This window comes from Elephantulus edwardii, unplaced genomic scaffold, assembly GCF_000299155.1.
Source record: "Elephantulus edwardii isolate Elephantulus edwardi_28Jun2011 unplaced genomic scaffold, EleEdw1.0 scaffold00065, whole genome shotgun sequence".
NCBI classification, from domain to species: Eukaryota; Metazoa; Chordata; class Mammalia; order Macroscelidea; family Macroscelididae; genus Elephantulus; species Elephantulus edwardii.
In genome coordinates this window covers 6,067,698-6,089,504 of record NW_006399815.1, presented here as the reverse complement: position 1 = coordinate 6,089,504, position 21,807 = coordinate 6,067,698, and the positions used below count along the sequence as shown (strand labels likewise).

At 37.5% G+C, this 21,807-nt stretch overlaps 1 protein-coding gene across 2 annotated transcripts in view; it reads right to left on the bottom strand.

Annotated features, from left to right (window-relative positions):
- The window catches only part of NELL2 (NEL-like 2 (chicken)), a 633,143-nt gene that overhangs the window by 289,662 nt on the left and 321,674 nt on the right, over nucleotides 1-21,807 (bottom strand). For both annotated transcript variants that reach the window (XM_006888181.1, XM_006888180.1), the window contains 2 exons: nucleotides 19,192-19,283; nucleotides 9,284-9,386 (listed from right to left, as the gene is read on the bottom strand). In XM_006888181.1, coding sequence (XP_006888243.1) covers nucleotides 9,284-9,386; nucleotides 19,192-19,283 — 195 coding nt within the window. The remainder of the gene's footprint in view (nucleotides 1-9,283; nucleotides 9,387-19,191; nucleotides 19,284-21,807) is intronic.

The following is a 21,807-nucleotide window of genomic DNA, read 5'->3' as shown; positions in this document are numbered from 1 at the left end:
ATGAGGTTATACAATTTGATGGGTGGGGGGTGGGTGGGGGGGTGAGGGAAATTGAAAGAATTTGTTCTTGAAAACAATGGATTCAAATTTTGTAAATAAACTATTTGTTGTTGCTGTGTTGTTATGTGCCGTTGAGTCACTTTCGACTCATAGCAACCTCACATGCAAGAGTCCTAAACTCTGCTCTATCCTATGTCAATCTCACCGTCTCTGACACAATCACTCCCACTACCCCAATCACTGAATCAATCCATCTCATTAAGGGTCTTCGTCCCCTTACCTGTCCCTCCACTCTCCCAAACATGATGCTCCTCTCTAAGGACTGGTCCCTCCTTGCAACATGACCAAAGTATGTCAAATAAAGTTTCAGAATCCTTGCCTCCAAGGAGCAACCCAGTTTCACTCACTCCAGGCTAAAACTGCTTGTTCTCCAAGCAGTCTATCGTATATTCAACACTCTTCTCCAGCACCACAGTTAAAGGCATCAATGCTCTTGCTATCATTCCTACTCACTGTTCGATTCATAGCATGCAACTGCAAAGACTATGGCCCTAACCAGGAACACCTTACTCTCCAGCCTGACGTCATTGCTCTTCAGTACTCTGGGGAGGTCCCTGACCACTGACTTTCCCAATGCAATTAATCTCTTCATTTCCTGGTTGCTGGTGCCAAGAGTGTTGACTGTGGAGCCAAGTAAACTAAAACTGTTAACTATCTCAATCTCTTCACCATCCATAATGTTGCTGCCAACTGGCCCAATGGTGAGAATCTTTGTTTTCTTGATGTTGACATTCAATAATAGAAAACAACAAAAAAAAAACTCAAAATAAAAAATACCAGCTAAAATAATACAAAAAGAAAGAATTGTCAGAAGGTTAAGGTGGATTAAGAAGTTGCTGTGGCATCACAGATATTATTGCCTATGTCAGATGGATCCTGGCTGAGAGTAAAGAATATCAGAAGCAAGTCTATTTGTGCTTTTTTTTTATTATGAAAAGGCATTTGACCATGTGGATGATAACGAGTTATGGCTAACTTTGAGAAGAATGGGAATGCAAGAACACATACTCATGCTCATGTGAAACCTATACCAAGACCTAGAAGGTGTTTTGCAAGCCAAACAAAGGAACATCACATGGTTTAAAAGTAAGAAAATCAACATATAAAGACATTGAATTTTCTTTCCCACCTACCTGAGTGCCAAAACGGCATGTGTTTATCACATCTTTAACTTAATTTTTTAAGGCATATTGCTATTTGCTGTCAAATTGGAACCAACAGAAAGTTTATTTGCGGAGGCTATAAATGCCACAGGAAGAAAATGCCCATCTTTCTACTGCCTGCCTTTGGGTTGGCAACACAACTCTTTACCTACTAGGCCACAAGACCTTTCATTTCAGCTCATAGAGCAAGAATACAAAGCAAGCTCAGAGGAGATGAGCACAGATCTATGTACATAAGGTTTAGCATTCTGAATCAAGATTCACTTGAGGTAAATTTACCCTCAACTTAATAGACTGAACTGGTGGCTGAGTCTGTAGGGAATTTTGCTGCTAACTCAAAGGTTGCACTTCTCTGGTGGTTTGTAATCAGGCAGCAGATCCTCAGACCAAAGAAGAACAATTTTCTTCTATGTTATTTTCAGCCACAGAAACCAACTGCAAGATCACTATGCTGCAGCTATTGTTGTTAGGTGCCACTGAGTTGAGTATGACTCATGACAACCCTATGAACAAAAGATCTGAACCATGTTATATGCTGCACCATGCTCACACATTCTGATACACAAAAGTCCACTGCAGCAGTCACCATGTCATTCTACTTGGTTGAGGGTCTTCTGCTCCTTCACTGACCCTCCATCTTTCCCAGCATCATGTCCTTCTCCAAGGACCAGCCCCTCCTAGCAACATGCCCAAAGTATGTGAGGCGAAACTCATCTTTCTTGCCTCAAAAGAGCACTCAGGCTACACCCTCTCCAAGACATACCTGTTTGTTCTCTTGGCTGTGCAAGGGATTTTTAGTGCTCTTCTCCAGCATCACAGCTCAATGGTGTCAATTCTTTTTCTGTCATCCTTATTCATTGTCTAGCTCTCAGATGCATAGCAAGTAATTGGAAAGACCATGGCCTGAATCAGATGCACCTTAGTCCTCAAACTGACATCATTACTCCTCAATAGTTTGGAGAGGTCCCTAACTGCAGATTTTCCCAGTGCAATCAATGAGTCTCCTTTTTTTCTGACTGCTGGTACCAAAGACAGTCTAGGAAGCAGGATGTGCCATCTACTTTCTAAATAACAGGCCTTTAGAAACCTAATGAACACTAAAAGAGGATAGTTACAGTAGTATAGTGGTAAAACCTAGAAGGGAAGTCAGTTGAAATGAGAAAAAACAATAGCAAACAGCATTTAATAACTGTAACACAGAATGTACAAAGCTTGATCAGCTATGAGTTGGTTCCAATTAAAAATCAATGAGTTAAAAGAGCTACCACATCCTATTTATAATCCACTCTATTTGTAATCCAGTGAATTGGGGGTTTCATCACTTTTACCTTAACAAAGCACTAATTTATCTAAATAATGTTTTAAAGAATGATAGATTATCATTCTCCCCACGTGTGTTTTAAATATCTGTATGAACATATAAAATATAATGGGTCTTCTTATTTTATATAAAACATATATTAATCTAAGTATTATTTCACAGAAATCATTATATATTAATCTAAGTATTATTTCATGGAAGTCATTGCTTAAGAGTAAAATGAAATTTTAAATGAGTTGGCCAACAATAATTTTTTCAATTCCCAAAATAATTTTGTTAGCAATATACAGGTAATAACTACATAATTACTGAATAATTTGGAAAACTATGGATTATCAAAAGTTAGGATATGTTGTAATTTGGCATAAACTTTCTTGAAAAAACTCTTAAAAAAAAAAGAAATAAAATAACATTCTTGGTTCAGTGCTTCTTACTAGCTACTGTAGGAAATAGCCAGCTTGGTTGGATTTGATTTGGTGCCTGGTGATTGGAAGCCTTATTTTTGCACACAGCATGGTTTCCTGCCACTTGCTGAGACTGGAGCAGAAAGGTCAACACTTTAATCTCATGTTCTGCCCTTAGGGAATATTTACTCAAAGTTGTTGAACAACTTGCTTTCATAGATGTCAGTGAACATAGCATCTTTAACATCAGAAAAGCAGACCTGGAAAGTGGAAGCTAATTTTATTATCTAAAAGTTTTATATAGAGCAAGTTAAAATAGAAAATTTTGTATTTAGCAAGTTTGTTTATATATATATACTAACACAAAATTTAGGCCTTGAAAATGAGACTTATTAAAAAATATATAGGTTAAAAATCAAGATAATTTGTTTATTCTACATATTTGATAGTAAAAGTTGAAGTCACACTCTAAATTGTGCTCAATATTTCAAGACAGGCTAATTGGTGAAGTTTTAGGGCATTATCTATAAAAATGGTTCTAAATTCAAGCTATAAAAATAATTCATCAAAAAAGGATTTTGTTTATTTTCAAATTAATGATATCAATACCTCATTACATATATACTATATTACAATCTAAGGTGGAAAGGATATAGATCATAATATATGTCAATGTATTTTTAATGTCCCAAGAAAGCACTTTTTTGAAAGCACTTTAATTTTTAAAATAATAAAACATTTTTAGACCATAATTTTTAAGAGTAGGTCTAATTGCCACTGAACAATGTGTATAGATATTGCTAAATGAGAACCTAATCTGTGTCAAATTTCACCAAAGCACAATAAAAAGAAGGAAGTAGATCTAATCAGGGTTGCTTGTACCTTCTAAAAGACCATAGCCAAACTTCATACCAAATCATACTCTATTCAATTTCTACTTATTTCTAAGCAATTTTAGCTCCTAGGAACCTTCCATTAGGTTTTGGAAGCTGTAAATTTTTATGGGAAGAGACTTCCTATCTACCGTCCTTGGAACAGCTATGGTTTAGGCACATTCTGTGGATTAAAAACTGCTGCAAATTTTAAAAACATCATCTATCCATGTAACCTATTTTCCTTGCACTTTAGTTTGAGCTAGTCCAGGTATGTTTTGACCCATATGATATAGTAAAAGTGATGAAGTGTTGTTAGGTGCCATTGAGTTGAGTATGACTCATAGCAACCCTATACAGATCTGAATACTATCCTGTCTATCCTGTGTCATCCTCATCACCTCTGACACTTTTAAGCCCACTGCTGCAGTCACTGTGTTAATCCATCTTGTTAAGGGTGTTATCTCTTCACTAATCCTCCACCCTTCCAAGTATGATATCCCTCTCTGAGGAATAGCCTCTTTAGCATCATGCTCAAAGTATGTGATACAAAACTTTGTAGTCTTTGCCTTTAAGGAGCATTCTGGCTGTATTTACTTCAAGACATATCTGTTCTTTTGGCAGTCCATGGGATAGTCAGCACTCAGCTGAAGAATTCAGAACTCAGCTAGAGGATATTCAACTAACATTAGTTATGGCAATACAGAAAAGAAGAATGAAGAATGTGTGTAGGAGGTGACTGTTAATTTCTGAAGGAAATATAGTCAGTAAAATGGCCAAGAACCATAGGGGGAAAGGCTGTTTAGATAGACCAGCACCGAAGAACCCACTGACCAAGTCCTACTTCTTGGCCCTCAAAGTGTAATATATAATAACATTTTAGTTACCAAGTTTTGAGTTAGTTTATTCTCCAAAAACTGCTAACTACTCAAAGTATGGTCTTATTGACGTGAAGCATCAGCCTCACCTGGGAGCTAGTTAGAAATGCAGTTGAAACCAGCACCATTGGCATCATCTGAGAACATATTAGAAATGCAAATTCCTGGCCTCAACCTAAACCTACTCAATCTGAATCTACATTTTAACAGGATAACTACATTATTTATAGGTATGTTTAACTTTCTTATATTTAACTTTGAGAGGATTTTAAGTCTACTTTCAATAAGCTATGTTCAAAATAGACAAAAGAGTATACATTTTATAAAGTTTTATGCATGAGCAAAAAGATCATCACTCAAACAAGTGCTAGTAGTTCATTTAATGAACACCATCTACATTCGTTATATTGTTAACAATGTAAAGATAAATATATAAATCTAAACCTGCTTTCAAATCTCAAAGTTAATTATTCAATTCAAGAGATTAACAAGCACATCATTTTAACATAGTATAGAAATGCACATATATTTTTTTTAATTTGTCTTAAAGATTTACATTTGCACTTGTGTGTGTCAGTGCTGTTGAGCTGCAATGAGCTCATAGCTGACCCTCCACTGGGCTTGGGTGACTGATAACTGCGTAGGTGAAGACTGTCCATCATTCTCCCACAGAGCCTCACTTCTCAACTATTCTGTTATTCACCATTTCACATTATCACAGTAAAAAAGAAAATGATATTATGGCTTAAGTTTGAAGACGTTAGAGTTTCTGTGATTCCAAACCCCTCATGCTGCTGCCAGTCTCTTATCATGCAGCTAGTACCTCTTGATTTTAAGAGTCTTTGTACAACTATCAGGTACAAGTATCAGGGAAGGTTTCCTATCTCAGACAGTTCTGAGAAAAAAGTCTTTTGTCTTGAACTTCTACTCCAGGACTGACTTCCTGTGGCTTAGTGCCTCTTCTCTGCCATTTGCAACCAAGTACTTATGCAAGAGGATAGTTTCCCCGGAGAGACCGATGTGTCCTCTAGGACTGGTGTACAGTCAGTGATTTATTCATTGCAAAAACCTTTTTATAAGAAACAGAAACCCAGGCTATTCACATGGATTTCACCTGATGGTACGCATAGGAATCAAGCTGATTACATTTGTGGAAAGAATTGGTGAAGAAGCTCAATATCAGCTGTGAAAACCAGGCCAGGTGCTGATTGTGTGACAGACCACCAACTACTCATATGTAAGTTCAAGCTGAAGTTGAAGAAAATTAAGTCAAATTCACAGGAACCAAAATTTGACTTTAGTCTATCCTGCTTGAATTCCAAAACCATCTCAGGAATAGTTTGAAACCTTGAACACCAATAAGCTAAGATCAAATGAGCTGTGAGAGTATGTAAAGAATATCGTCCATGAAGAATGCAAAAGATCATTACAAAGACAGAAGTGGAAGAAAAGACCAAAATGATGTCAGATGAGACTTTGAATATTTCATTAGAGCACTGAGAAGCCAAAGATAAAAGAAAAAATTAAAAATCTGGACAGAAAATATCAAAGGGCAGCTCAGGATGGCAAAGCAAGATATTATAATAAAATGTACAAAGAGCTGGAGTCAGAAAATCAAAAGGGCCAAATTTGTTCAGCATTTCTTAAGCTGAAGGAATTGAAAAACAAATTCAAGCCATGAGTGGCAATACTTAAGAATGCTTTGGGCAAAATGTTAAATTATCCAAGAAACATTAATAGAAGATGGAAGGAGTATACAGAGTATACTGAACTGGCCGACAAAGAAGAATTTCATGAAACAACATACGAGCAAGAGCCTGTGGTGATGAAGGAAGACTTTCAAGCTTCTCTGAAAGAACTGGCAAAAGACAAGGTACCAGGAATTGACAGCATACCAACTGACACTTTTCAACTAACAGATGCTGCCCTGGATCTGCTCACCAAGTTGTTCCAAGAAATCTGGAGGACAACCACTTGGCCAATTGACTGGAAGAGATTGATATTTGTTCCCATTCCAAAGAAAGGTGGCCTGACAGAGTGTGGAAATTATCAAACAATATGATTAATATCAGATGCAAGAAAGATTCACTGAAAATTATCCCAAAATGATTGGAGCAACACGTAAACAGAGAACTGCCAGATGTGCAGACTGGGTTTAGAAGAGGCCATGGTACTAAGGATATTATAGCTAATGTTAGATAAACTTGGTAGAAAGCAGAGAGTATCAGAGAAATGTCTATCTGTGTTTCACTGACTATGCAAAGGCTTTTGACTGTGTGGATCACAACAAACTGGCTGACTGAGAAGAATGGGAATCTCAGAAAGTTTGATTGTGCTTATGTGAAACCTATACTTGAACCACGAAGCAGTCGTCAGAACAGAGCAAGGAGACACTTCATGGTTCAAAATCAACAAGGGTGTCTGCCAGGGATGTATTGTGTCTCCATATCTTTTCAGTTTGTATGCAGAATAGATCATATTGGAGGTTGGGCTGTGTGAGGAGGAATTTGGCATCAGGATTGGAGCAAGATTCATCAACAATCTGTGCTACGTAGATGACACAACACTGTTTGCTGAAACTGAGGAGGGCCTGAAGCATTTGCTGCACAAAGCCAAGGACTGCAGCCTTCAATATGGATTGAAGCTCAACTTCAAGAAAACAAAGATTCTCATCCCTGGGCCAATTGGCAGTATCAGTATGGATGGTGAAGAGATTGAGATTGTTAACAGTTTTAGTTTGCTTGACTCCACAATCAATACTCTTGATAACAGCAGCCAGGAAATCAAGAGATGAATTGCATTGGGAAAGTCAACTGTCAAGGACGTCTCTACAGTACTGACGAGCAATGATGTCAGGCTGGAGATTAAGGTGCACCTGATCCAGGTCATAGTCTTTACAACTGTGTGCTATGAGTCAGAGAGCTGGACAATGACTAGGGATGATATCAAGATAATTGATGTCTTTGAGCTGTGGTCCTGGAAAAGAGTGTTGAATATACCATGGACTGCCAGGAGAGTAAAAAACTTTGTTCCGGAGAGGGTGAAACCAGACTGCACCTTGGAGATAAGGATTCTGAAGCTTTGTCTGACATACTTTGGGCATGTTACAAGGCAGGACTGGTCCTTGGAAAGGGACATTATGTTTGGGAGGGTGGAGGAACAGCACAAGAAAGGAAGACCTTGATAAGATGGATTGATTCAATGATTGGAGAATGGGAGTAGGTGTGTCAGAAACAGTGAAGTTGGCATAGGACAGTGTAGGGTCGGTTGCTATGAGTCACAAGCAACTTGACGGGACATAACAACAACAATAACAAAATCTACCATCAGAATATTTTGACCATTAACAATGTACATCTGGTTGTAATATACATGGAGGTGCGAGTAGTACTAGCTCTAGTGGTTACAGTTATGTGGCAACTGGCCTGGGCCATCATTCTAGTGGCTAGCATTATGCAATGATATAATTTGGCAGTTATGTAATAAGATATAATGTGTTCACCTTCCATTTTAACATAATACCTATTTCCCCATACTTTATAATAAAATACTCTTCCAGTGAAATTAACTTCCTCTGAGAACCTGCCAAGGAGGGTCAGCAATGGATCAATTCTTACTCAATGGTACACAACAACAACGACAATAAAATACTAAGGTCAAGAACCTTCAGTGATAGCAACTCACTACCTTCTGAGCTGGCTGGCACATTACATTTCTGAGCAGCTCCAATTTTAGAATTCTCTAAAGTGAACTAAAACCCCAAATATATTCCCTTTATTGGTCTTTGGCCTATCATCCCAGAGACAAGAAAACAAGCAATGTTTGTCTTATGGTCACAATATTCTCAGTAAACAAATAGGTTATGAATGAGGGAAAGTTTGAAAATAGAGTGGAAAGTTTGCTGGACAATAGAGAAGAAATAAATTTTAAGCAAACTACAGCTATGTAACTATGACTGTCAATAGAAAATTAGCACTGTTGATAACTATCTTTAGCAATATTATGCTGACTCTGAACAAACCCAATAGTATAAAGACAAAGAGCTTGAGAGAGCTCCAAGCCACTTAGCAGTGATCGAGAATATAGTTTTAAATGCAATGCAATAAATAGGCCTTCATTTCCATGTGCAGGATCAAAGCACATTAGGCAATTAGGAAAACATTAGAGAAATATTAATCTTTTGAAATAAGTTTCCTACAAAAGTTTTACTTTAATGTTAAATGTACATACTCTTGAAAATGATTCATGTGTACTGTTTCTGTTTTGGTCAATTCCTTAGACTCACAGCAACCTCATACACAATATGATCAGATAATTGCAGTCCACAGAGTATTCATTATTTAATTTCAGAAATTGATTGTCAGGCTTTTTTTCCTAATTTTTCTTGTCTGCAGGACCCCTGAAACATGTTCATCATCAGATCAACAAACAAATACCCACTGACAGAGCGGTGATGGAGTACACTGACTCAGATACCCAGCATCACAGGTGAAAATTCCACCACTGAAACATCATTGTCCATTCACGTTTATGCACACAAGTCCTACCTCCCCATTCTAAAGAAGAGAGGAAGAATAAATCTTACCTTTACACACTTTGCAACAGCTATGTGACAAGGTAATCTGATGAGACTCAGGACAATCCAAAGCTGGACAGCTTGAACTCTCCACAAGCTTCATTGTTTGGTCCTGTTGGTTAACAGAAAAGAAATGTAAACTTGTTTATTCCTTAAACTTCTTTATTCCCACTGCCATCAAATCATTTCCAAATCACAGCAATCGTCCATCAGGTTTCCCAGGCTGTAAATCTTTATGGTAGAAGACTGTCCATTTTCCTCCCACAAAATGGCTGGAAGCTTTGAACTGCCAACTTTTCAATTAGCTGCTCACTATGCCACTAGGGATCTGTAAGCTTTTTTGTTTGAGCTCCGGTGGCCTGGTGGTAAACCCACCCAAAGACACACGGTTTTTTGTTTTGTTATTTTTTGTCTTTTTTCTTAATTAGTATTATTAATTTTCATGAAAATTTACAGAGGCTTTGGATTTCTATTCATTCATTGTTTCACTTTTCTCCCTGTCTCCACCCCCACCCCAGAATACTCTTCTCTTTGAAAAGTAAAAGAAAAATTCTTTCATTGTTTTACAATCCCTCCCTCCAGGTCCACTCCACTACACAGCCTTTGTTCTGGACTCCTGTCATGACAAAATTATCTAATCACATCTATCAGCTCCTTTCTGGGAGGAAGATGGGCAGTCTGCCCCTAAGTGATTTATTGCCTCTGAAAACCCACTGGAGGGTTAGCTGTAAGTGGGTTCTGACTTGATGGGGCATAACAATAACAACAACCATAAGTGTCCAAGTCAAATATCTGAGGAGACTCTTACAACATGAGAAAAAAAAATTAATTTCACCTATTTTGCCTCAGTCAAAGGCTCACTTTTGAAATTTAATCATGCCTGGAAAGTCTTTCAAACTAGATAAGCAACATTGGGAATCACAGTACAGCTATGTCAATAATTTTCCTAACTTCCAGATAATCCTGGAAAGTTTTGTTAGTTTTACCTACATTTATTAATCCAGGTGACAGCTGTGACAAAAACATGGCTTTAATTAGATCTACAGTCGATTTTGGGGAAAGATAATAAAGATAATAAAACCCAACTCTTTAACCATCCTTATTTTAAACATATCTAAAGTAATAGATTGGCATTGGTGGTTCTATTAAGGTGCACTGGGCAAAATAAGAGCAAGACCTATGTCTCTTTTGTGAATGAAGTCCTGGCACATTTCCTGATGTACAGCTAATGCTCAACACCAGTACTGAATGAATGAGTATATCAATGTAAAATTACTATTAGTTTTGTAACCAACAGTAGATAAAATCCTCCTGAAATAAGGGGGAAAAGTAAAATCAAACTGTTTAACCATACCTATTTTAAACTTATCTAAATTAATAGATTGCCACTGGTGATTCTATTAAGGTGCACTGGGCAAAATAAGAGCAAGATCTATGTCTCTCCTGTGAATGAAGTTCTGGCACTTTTCCTGATATAACAAATTAGAACAAGGGTTCTTATTTGGACTATATTATGCTTATTAGCTTTACGTCTAGTAATTTAGTGATCAGGAGTTTCACTGTGTATGGTTGGAATCCACCAGGTACCCCAAAGTTGAAAGATGAACAATCTCCTCTCTCATGATGTACTGCCTTTGAAAACTCACTGGATGTGCAGCGATGAGTTGATTCTGAATTGACAATATATTACAACAGCAACGAAAGCTCAAAAATAAATGAAGTTCTTGGAATTTGCAAACTTCCATTTTGACTACTGCCTAATAGATTAGAGATTTTTTTTTATCATTCACATAGTGTGCAGGTTATTCAGGAAATCAGGAGACATACTGCAATAGGAAAGCTTGTAGTTTAGGACCCTCTCCAAATTATTGAGGAGTAACGATGTCATTTTAAGGCTAACATGTGTCTAATACAGGCCATAATCTTTCTGATCACTAGCTAAGCATCTGAGAGTTGGACAATGAATGAGGATGACAGAAGAACTGATGTCTTTAAGGTGTGGTGTTGGTGAAAAGTACCGGATATCCCCATGGATGACCAAAAGAATAAACAAAAATTTCTTGGAGGACATTAGAGGCAAAGATGCTAAAGCTTCACCTCACATACTTCAGGGAATTTTGCTAGGAAGGGCTATTCCTTGGAGAAGAACATAGTGCTTGGAAAGATGGAGAGCCAGCAGAGGAGAAGTCTCTCAACCAGGTGGATTGGCACGGTGGCTGCCACAATGGCTTCTAGTGTGTCAGGACGTAAAAGGAGAGTGCAGGATAGGACAGGGTTCAGATCTCTCGATGGCACCAAAGAACAATAACCAAAAGACAGCCAGTTCAAATCCACTAGTATCTCTCAGAAAGAAAGAAAATCTCCTCCCAGGTAAAGCACCAAAAATCTTCTGAAGGATCAACTTTGAGTTAATTCTTGCTCAACAGCTATCAGCTGAGTTTGAGTGCTATTACAAACTGCTTTAAGCACCTGCTTTCTTCCTAGGTTCATTTACATAAAAACCCTTCTCCAGGCCATAATGTCTAAAGAAGAATGCGGGAGGTAACAACTATCTAGTGGCAGAAGTTTAGCAAGTGTAATGAGTGCTCAGGGGCAACTCTACTCTCTTCCATAGGATGGGGTGGGGGAAGATGGCAGTGTAACTCTTCCTGCCTGCCTCACCTGGTGCTGCCTCACCTGGACCTGCAACGATGGGCAAGTACAGCCTCCTCCACTTCCATTCTTCCTCACTAAATCCCCTGAACTCAAAACCATCAAACTCATTATGATCTAGTAGGAGCTGACTCAAAGATGATGTTCCAGCTGACTGAGGGACTGTAAATCATACAGGAGGTGACCGCTCGTCTTCATCCCGCAAAGCCACTGATAGACCTAAGCCTCAACCTCCAGAGAGACGTCACCTTTGGGTCAGCAGTACAACTTCATAGGACAGTGCAACCAGAGTTAAAGGTGTAGTTAAATACTTTAGGTTAACAATATTCTTCTGTGTTACTAAGGTCCAGATTCCCAGGGCACATTTCAAAGCCAATAAAAAGGTGGGGTAGAGAGAAGGAATAAGAATTGACTTTGCAGACAAGGGAAGAATGACAGCTGTCAATCATGTAAAAGAGCCTCCATCCTGAGAGCAGATGAAACAAGGGAAGTATTTAATGGCAAAATCAGTTTACAACTACATTAAAATGTTTCCCAATAATGGCTCTTGAGCACATGTAAGCATACAATGCACACATGACTCTGAAGATTTATTACAATAAAAATGTACAAACTATGTCATAATTTTAATTCAATTCATGTTGAAATAATAACATTGTATACATAGAAGCTTAAATATAGAAAGTTTAGGTCAATAAAATTTATATGGGTGGTTTGTGCCATATCTTATCAGACAGGGTTAATTAACTCACTGTCATCAAGTTATAACTAACTCACGGCTGACTTTCCAGCAGGTTCTCAGAGGCTGCAAACTGCATAGCCCATTTTTCTCTCTTGGAGCATCTAGTGGATTTGAATCATTTGCCTTTAGTCTTCTGAAGAAAAAATTAATGAATGAAGATAAGGGTTTGAAGGGAAAAAAATTATACACTGTATATTAAAAATACTATTAAAATGACAGAACAACAACAACAACAAGCTGTGCTTGACAACATGCTCAAAATATATGAAGGAAATGTCCACTATCCATGCATCTAGAGAGCATCTTGGCTGTACTTCCTTAAGGACACATTTGTTTGTTCTACAGACTGCATGGGACATTCAGTGCTCTTCTCCAACACGACAATGCACATCATTGATTCTTTTTTAAGTCTTCCTTATTCATAGTCCAACTTTCAGAAGCATAGGACAAGTGAAAATACCATGGCTTATATGAAGTGTACACTATCTTTAAACTGACTTCCTTGTCCAACGAAACTTCAGGGAGGTCTGTAAAAACTGATTTGCCCAAATGCAAAACTTGCTTTAACTTCTTTACTGTTGCTACCACCCATGTTGATTGTGGAGCTAAACAAAATTAAATCCTTTAGGACTTCTCATTTTTTCTCCTACCATCGTGATTTTGCCTATTGGACCAGTGGTGAGGATTTCTGCCTTCTTGACACTGAGGTTTAACACATACTGGCAGCTGCTGCCTTTGATCTTCTGCAAAAATTGATTCAAGTCCTCCTCACTTTCTGCAAACAAGGTTCTGTCATATGCAAAATGGCAGTTGTTGATAATTCCTCTTCACATAGTCCAGGTTTTGATTGATTTGCTCAGCAGACTGAACAGATACACCTTTCCTGATTTTAAACCCTGCAATATATTCCATTATTTTGTGTCAGAATGACTGCTTCTTGGTTTCTGTATAAGCTTCATACAAAAACAATTTAGTGTTTTGAAATTTCTATTATTCTCAGTGTTTTAGTAATTTACTATGATCCAAAACTGATTTTGCATAGTAAATAAGATATAGCTAAGTATCTTTTATTTCTTACTTTCAGCCAGAGTCCAACTTAGATCAACAATAATACCCCTAAGGATCCAATTTGAATTTCTGGCAATTCCTTGTTAATGTACTATGTCAGTTATTTTTTTAACAAATTACTGTAAGATTTAACAAATCTTTTTTTAACAAATTACTGTAAATTACTGTAAGATGCTATTGATGATATAATTTGACAATTTTACACTACGTTGTTGTTGTTGTTCTTCTTCTTCTTATGTGCCGTCGAGTCGTTTGCGACTCATAGCGACCCTGTGTACAACAGCCTTAAACCCTGCTCTATCCTGTGCCAATCACATTGCCTCTGACACACCCATTCCTATTACCCCAGTCACTGAATCAACCCACCTCATAGAGGGTCTTCCCCTCCTGCGCTGTCCCTCTACTCTACCCAGCATGATGTCCCTCTCTAAAGACCTGTCTCTCCTTACAACATGTCAGACGAAGCCCCAGAATCCTTGCCTTCAAGGAGTAGCCTGGTTTAACCCTCTCTAGGATGAATCTGTTTGTTTTCTTGGCAGTCCATGGTACTCTTCTCCAGCACCCCAGCTCAAAGGCGTCAATTCTCCTTCTGTCCTCCCTAGTCACTGTACAACTCTCTGATGCATAACAAGTGATTGCAAAGACTATGGCCTGTATCAGGTGCACCTTAGTTTCCAGAGAGACACTGTTGCTCTTGAGTACTTTAGAGAGGTCCCTAACAGTAGACTTTCCCATCGCAATATGTTTTTTGATTTCCTGGCTGCTGGTGCCAAGAGTGTTGACGTGGAACCAAGCAAACTGAAGCTGTGAACATTCTCAATCTCTTCACCATCCATCCTGATGCTGCCGATTGGTCCAGTTTTGAGAATCTTTGTCTTCTTGACATTGAGCCTCAGTCCATATTTTTTTATGGAAATAAATATAAAACTCTTTTACGTGACTGGCTAAATAGTTGTTGTCTTTCAAATTTAGACGGGTGAGCACATCTAAGGCATCTATTAGCTGAAACATTTCAGCTGATATTCCATCAATTCAGGGAACTCCGTTAGCCTAGTTGGTAGGATATTATATATTTAATCACATATTTATTTCTATTTTATCTCTCTATCTCTATCTCTATACCAAAACTGAACTCACTTTCATGAAGTTGATTTCAACTCTTAGCCAATCTGTACTGGGTATGAGTGTGTAAACCTTAACTACAGGAAACTTGGTATATATATGCCATCAGAGATCCATATAAATGGAGTCACTATACCAAAAATAATTGGCTGATATAGAACCATTTCCAGAAGTAGCATATGATCAAGAACCAATGATAATAAAAGAAGTTGAAGCTGCTCTGTAGGAATTGGCAAGAAATAATGCTCTAGTAATTGATGGAATACCAACTGACGTATTTCAACAAACCAGTGCCGGCCTGGATATGCTCACCAGGTTGTGGAAAGAAATCTGTTGGACAGTTACCTTCCTAACAGACTAGAAGAGATCCATGTTCTTTCCCTTTCCCAAAAAAACATGATCCAAAAGAATGTAAAAATATCAAATGATATCAGTAATATCACATGCAAGTAAAATCTTGTTGAAGATTATCCAAAAACAACTGAAACAGTATATTGAGAGACAACCTTCAGAAATACAAACTGGGCTTATTAGAGTCAGTGGCAGGGGGAATATCATTTGCAATGTTAGAAGGACCTTAGCTGAAAGCAGAGATTACCAGAAGGAGTCTATTTGTGTTTTATCGACTATGCAAAGGCACTTAACTTTGTGGATCACAACAGATTATGGCTAACATTGGAAAGAATAGGAACCCCAGAACAGTTGACTGTGCTCATGCAAAAATTATTTCTAGATTAAAAAGAAATCATTAGAGTTGAGCAAGGAAACACTGCATGGCTAAAAATCAAGAAGGAAGTGTGACAAGGATGTATCCTTTCTCCATACGTTTTCATTCTCCATGGAAGAGATCAGTCAAAATGCTGGATTTTATGAGGAAGAATGTAATATCAGGATTGGAGGAAGACTCATCAACAAAAATTTTGAAACTCTGACATTCTTTGGGCATGTTGCCAGAAACAGCCAGTGCTTCTCTGGGAGAAGGACATCATGCATGGGAAGATAGAGGGTATGCACAGGAGAAGAGCATCCTGGATGAGATGAATTGACACAGTGACTATGGAAATGGGGTCACGTGTGTCAGAGATGGTGAGGGTGGCTCAGTACAGGACAAGGTTTAGAGCTTGCTCTGAGTTGCTCTGAGTCATAGTCAACTCAATGGCACATGACAACCAAAACAAATAGTGGCCTAGCGGCAAGAAATTATGCTGCAGTCCTGAAGGCATGTAGTTCAAGTACACCAGCTGCTCCACAGGAGAAGGATGGGTAATCTCCTCCCAGCTGGTTAATTGCCGGCGAAAACCAACCACAGGGTGAGTTATGGGTCAGTTCCAACTCAATGGTACAAAACAACACTTTATTGTGCTTATGTGAAACCTCTACTTGGACCAGAAGGCAACCTTCACAACAGAGTAAGGAAACACTGCATGGTTCAAAATCAGGAAAAGTGTATGCCAGGAATGCATCCTATCTTCATATCTTTTCAACCTATGTGTAAAATAGAGCATTTAGGGAGACTTTATGAGGAGGTATGTGGCACTAAGATTGGAGGAAGACTCATCAATAACCTGAATTATGCTGCTAACACAAACATGAAGCTAAAACTGAGGAGGACCGAAGGCATGTGTGCAGAACGTTAAGGACTGTAGTCTTCAATATTTATTGAAGCTATATATTAAGAAAAAAGTCTGTTAATGCTTGACCAGTGGGAAGCATCATGATAGGTGGAGAAGAGATTGTGACTATTAACAGCTTTAGCTTGCTTGGCTCCACAATCCACACTCTTGGGACCAGCAGTCAAGAAATCAAAAAAAGAATTGCATTGGAAAAATATGTTGTCGGAGACCTTTTGAGAATACTGAAAATCAACAATGTCAGTCTAGAGACTAGAAATGTTTGATCCAAGCCATGATTTTGCAATTACTTGCAATAAAACTATTTGTTTTTAAAAAAGATAAGTTGGATTAGGAAAATCTACTATCAAGGACCTCTAGAGCGCTTAGGAGCAACTATGTTAGTCTATAGACTAAGGTGTTCCTGATCCATGTCAGAGTCTTTGCAATACCTTGCTATGCATCTGAGAGTTGAACAGTGACTAGGTTTGAAAGAATAGTTGTTGCCTTTGAGTTGTTGTATTGGATAAGAGAATTGAATGTTCTATGGGCTGCCAAGAGAATAAACAGGTCTGTCGTAGAGAAGGTAAAATCAAGTTGTTTCTTGGAGGCAAGGAACTTGAAGCTCCAACTAATATACTTTGTAGATATATATCTATACACACACACACAAACATTTTACATATATATTATTTGGGGGGAGAAAGAGACAGGGAGGGAGGGAGAGAGAAGGAGGGGGAGGAAGGGAGAAGGAGAGAGAGAGAAATGGGGAGCTCTGGTGGTCTAGTGGTAAGAAGCTGAGCTGCAATCCTTAAGGCATGCAGTTCAAATTCACCAGTTGCTCTATGGTAGAAAGATGGGCAGTCTCCTCTTGTGCTATTAATTGTCTCTAAAAACCCCCTGGAAGGTCAGCTATGGATCAGTTCCAACTCAATGGTAAACAATAACTATAAATTGATGGTACACAACAACAACAACAACAAAATATAGTTAGATAAATGAGATGCCTCTGGAAACCATGAAATTTGAGAAACGACAGTTATTGAAGGGCTTCAAAATATATGAAGTCCTGCTATGAGCTCTGCTCAACTCTACAACAATCAACAACAATAACACATATATCTAGATATCAAGATATAGTGTGTGTGTGTGTGTGTGTGTGTGTGTGTGTGTGTACTGAACTGCACTGGAAAATTTGCTGTCACGGATCTTTTTAGAGTATGAAAAAGCAATGATGTCAGTCTAGAGACTAAGTTGTGCCTGATCCAGTCTATGTTCTTCTCAATTATTTGCTATGCATAAAAGAGCTGGACAATGACTAAAGATGACAGAAAAAGAATCAATGCCTTTTGAGTTGTGATGTTGGAGAAGAGTCTCGAACATGTACGAAGAAACACCAAGAAAACAAATAGGTCTGTCTTGAAGAGGGTAAAAGCAAGTTTCCTCTTGGAGGTTAGGATTTTGAAGCTCAATTTCACATACTTTGGGCACGTGGCCAGGAAGGGACCAGTCCTTGGAGAAGGACATCATGCTTGGAAAGGTGGAGGGACAGCACAGGAGAGGAAGATCCCAGATGAGATGGATTGATACAGTAACTGGGGCAATGTAAGTAGGTGTATCAGAATCAGTGAGACTGGCTCAGGAAAGGTCATGGCAGGCAGCCTTCAGAGCTGCTGTACATAGGGTTGCTACGAGTTGAAGGTGACTTAATGGCACACAACAATATATATTTTTTTTTCTGTTTTATAGGCACAAATAATTCTGTGTTATGGAAGTATAAATTATTCTATATTTATCAAAATATATATTAATAATTCTGTTTCCTAAGAAGCCTAAGACAGATGCTATATAGTTTATGGACAGTGCCTGTAGCAAATATTAACTATCTTACTTTTCCACATAATTTATACACATAAGGCAGCTTCAAAGTACTTCTGAAAGAGAAATTTAAAAATATTTAGGGTCAAGTATGAATAGAAAATTAAGGCTGAAACTTATACACACATATACATATATATATTTGCCATTTAACCTAGAATACATAAATATGACATTTATAATCTTTAAGTTAAATATTAGAAGTGCTGTGGATATCATTTAGTTTTTCAGTCAGCAGATCAAGGAGCAACATTCAAAGGAATTACATTTGCTTTAGAAACATATATAAACATACCATGCCAAATAATTCTGAATTCTCCTTCAAATTAAATATCTCTGACATTCAATAGTTATTTTTTATGTGATTTTTATATTTTCATGAAATTGAGTAATATTTCCACATGTTAGTCAAAACAATCAGTGAAAAGAAGTTGACTATAACTGTATTTAAAATTTCTTCATAGATTATGCGCTCGTGCAGAATTTTTAATTTTCTTTTAAAATTTTTTTTTATTTTGTGATTTTAACAATTTTCAGAAAAGTTAAATTTTCATTCATTCATTGTTGTACATTTTCCTGTCTCCCCAGAATTTTTTAATTTTCAAAATATAAGATTTAATAAACTTAATTTGATATCCTGGCACTTTCAATCATTGAGTAATTATTTCATAATTCATTTTCATGTTTGAAAAGAATGGTTGTTTCATTAAATTTGAGTTGTAAGTGATACAGTGAACATTCTGTGCTTAAAATTTGAGAATGCACTAACTACAAAAGTGAACTTTTACAGAAAAGTTTGCTTTGTCCAAATAATCTGTCTTAAAGACCACATCGAGTCTACTTACCTTGCATTCATAGAGAACACACACTCCAGACGATGAATAGACAGTATTTCTTTCTCCTTCAAAGTAGGTTCGTCCTTGAAATTGGCATATTGCTTTAAAGTGAAAAAAATGAAAACATTTACTTTTATGAGAAAAAGAATGTACAGGTTCCAGATCATTTTTAATAGTATTTCAAATGGTCACATAGCTTCTCAAGAAACTCAACTCACTTCACTGTAAGGGAGTGGGTGAACTTGGGGGTTCATTAAATTCAGAGAGTTAAATTATGTGTAAAAATTAGATCCTTAAAAAGAATTTCCAATAAACAAACTCTCTGGCCTGCTATGTGATGCTTCTCTTAGGAGTCTATTCCCAAGAGGCATATTAAGCAGGTGCTTAAGGCAGCAATAAATCAAGGTCAACACACAAATATGAGAGAAGTTCATTTTTGATGTAACATTACAGAATTTTAAGACAGGATTTTAGAAAGGTGCTGTTTTAAATTCTACTTACATGAAAGATATATGTTTTATGGCTTATTATTATTTCATACCCAAGCATATATGGTTTATGGGGTCTGTTGGTGCAGTAATTAACTGTTTGACTGTTGTTCACCCTAAGGTTGGCAGTTTGAATCCAATAGTCACTCCTCAGGAAAAAAATTAAAAATGTGCTAGTCTGCTTCTGTAAATATTACAGCCTCGAAAACCTTATGAGTTAATTCTTATCTGTGGTATAGGACGGCTGTGAGCCTAAATCTACACAGTAGCAAAAGGTTTTAATACATGCGTCATAAAATCAACTACTCTGGATTTTGTTTCAATTCATTCCAACCTCACAAACTGTGCCAACCACCACATATAATCCTCTGAGTCTCTAACGACTGATGTAAAACAAAACAAAATATAGACGGGCCTTTCCTTCCACGGTTCCTCTGGGTAGGCTGCAATCTCTAAACTCTCAGTAGTCTAGCAAATTAACTGTTTTCCCACCTAAAAGACCACCTAAGCATTGTTATCATCATACGCCACTGAATTTAACTGACTTCATTCCACTTCTATGGCTGAGGTACTTTTCATGACCCTAAACTTTCATTTTCACATTTTTTTTTATTATATTTTTACGTATACAGAACATTGAAGATGTTCCAGAGCCCCTAATTATACTGTGGCCTATTAGTTAAAAAAACAAAAAAAAAACAACAACAGTGAAAATAATAGTCTCACACAGGAACCTAAACAGACTCATGTCCATTATGAAATTCAGTTTGTAATTTATACTTATACACATTTTACGAAGTGAATATACACATCTCCTTTTATTTCACTGAACAAATTAAAAGAAAGCTTTTTCTCCCTTAGAATTTGTTTTCGCACTAGCTTTGAAATTATCAACTCATCCATTATAATTAGTAACCAAAACCCTGACATGCTTTTGTTAGGTGCCCTTGAGCAGAGTAACCCTATGGATTAAAGATTTGAATCCTGTTCTCTCCTGTTCCATCCTTATACTTTCTGACACACAAAGTAGTCTTCATATCAGTACACCTAGATGAGGGTCTTCCTCTCCTTTGCCAACCCTCCACCCTTCCGAGCATAGAGTCCTTCTCCAAGAAACAGTCCCTCTTAGCAACATGCCCAATATATGTGAGACTCATCCTTCTTGCTTCCAAAAAGCACTCAGGCTACACCCTCTACAAGTCATATCTGTTCATTCTCTTGGGCATCCATGGCATGTTCAGTGCTCTTCTCTAACAACACAGTCAAAGGTGTTAACTCTGTTTTCTCTCATCTTTATTCATTGTCCAACTCTTAGATGCATAGCAAGTAATCAGAAAGATCATGGGCTGAATCAGATGCACTTTAGTCCTTAAACTGACATCATTATTCCTCAATAATTTGGAGAGGTACCTAACTGCAGATTTTCCAAGTGCAATGTGTCTCCTTATTTCCTGATTGCTGGTACTAAAGATGATAATTGTGGATCCAAGTAAGATGAAGCTATTGACAGTTGCAATCTCCTCTCCATTCATCATGACGTTGCCCATTGGTCCAGTGGCAAGAATCTTTGTCTTCTTGACATTGAGATGCAATCTATACTGAAGGCTGACTTCTTTTATCTTTTTGAACAAGTTCTTAAAGTCCTTTTAGCAAGCAAGGTTGTGTCATCTGCATAATAAAAATTATTGATGAGTCTGCCTCCAATCCTGATGTCACACTCTTCATAGAGTCCAACTCCTTGGATAATTTGCTCAGCATTCAAATTAAGTGGGTCTGGAGAGAGAATACAACCCTAACACACTACCTTCTCAATTTTCAAACATGTAGTATTTCCCTGCTTTGTTCACACAACCTGGTCCAGGTATAGGTTCCACAAACCTGACATCCTTTTATATATATATACATATATATATATATATATATATATATATGTGTATATATATATACACTCATATATAATCAGAAAGAAGATGGAAGGAATATACTGAGTCATTGTATCAAAAGGAATTGGCAGATACAGAAGAATGTAATGAAATAACATTTGAGCAAGAGCCTATGGTGATGAAGGAAGAAGTTCAGGTTGCTTTGAAGAAAATAGCAAAAAATAAGGCCCAAGGAAGAGACAGTATGCCAATTG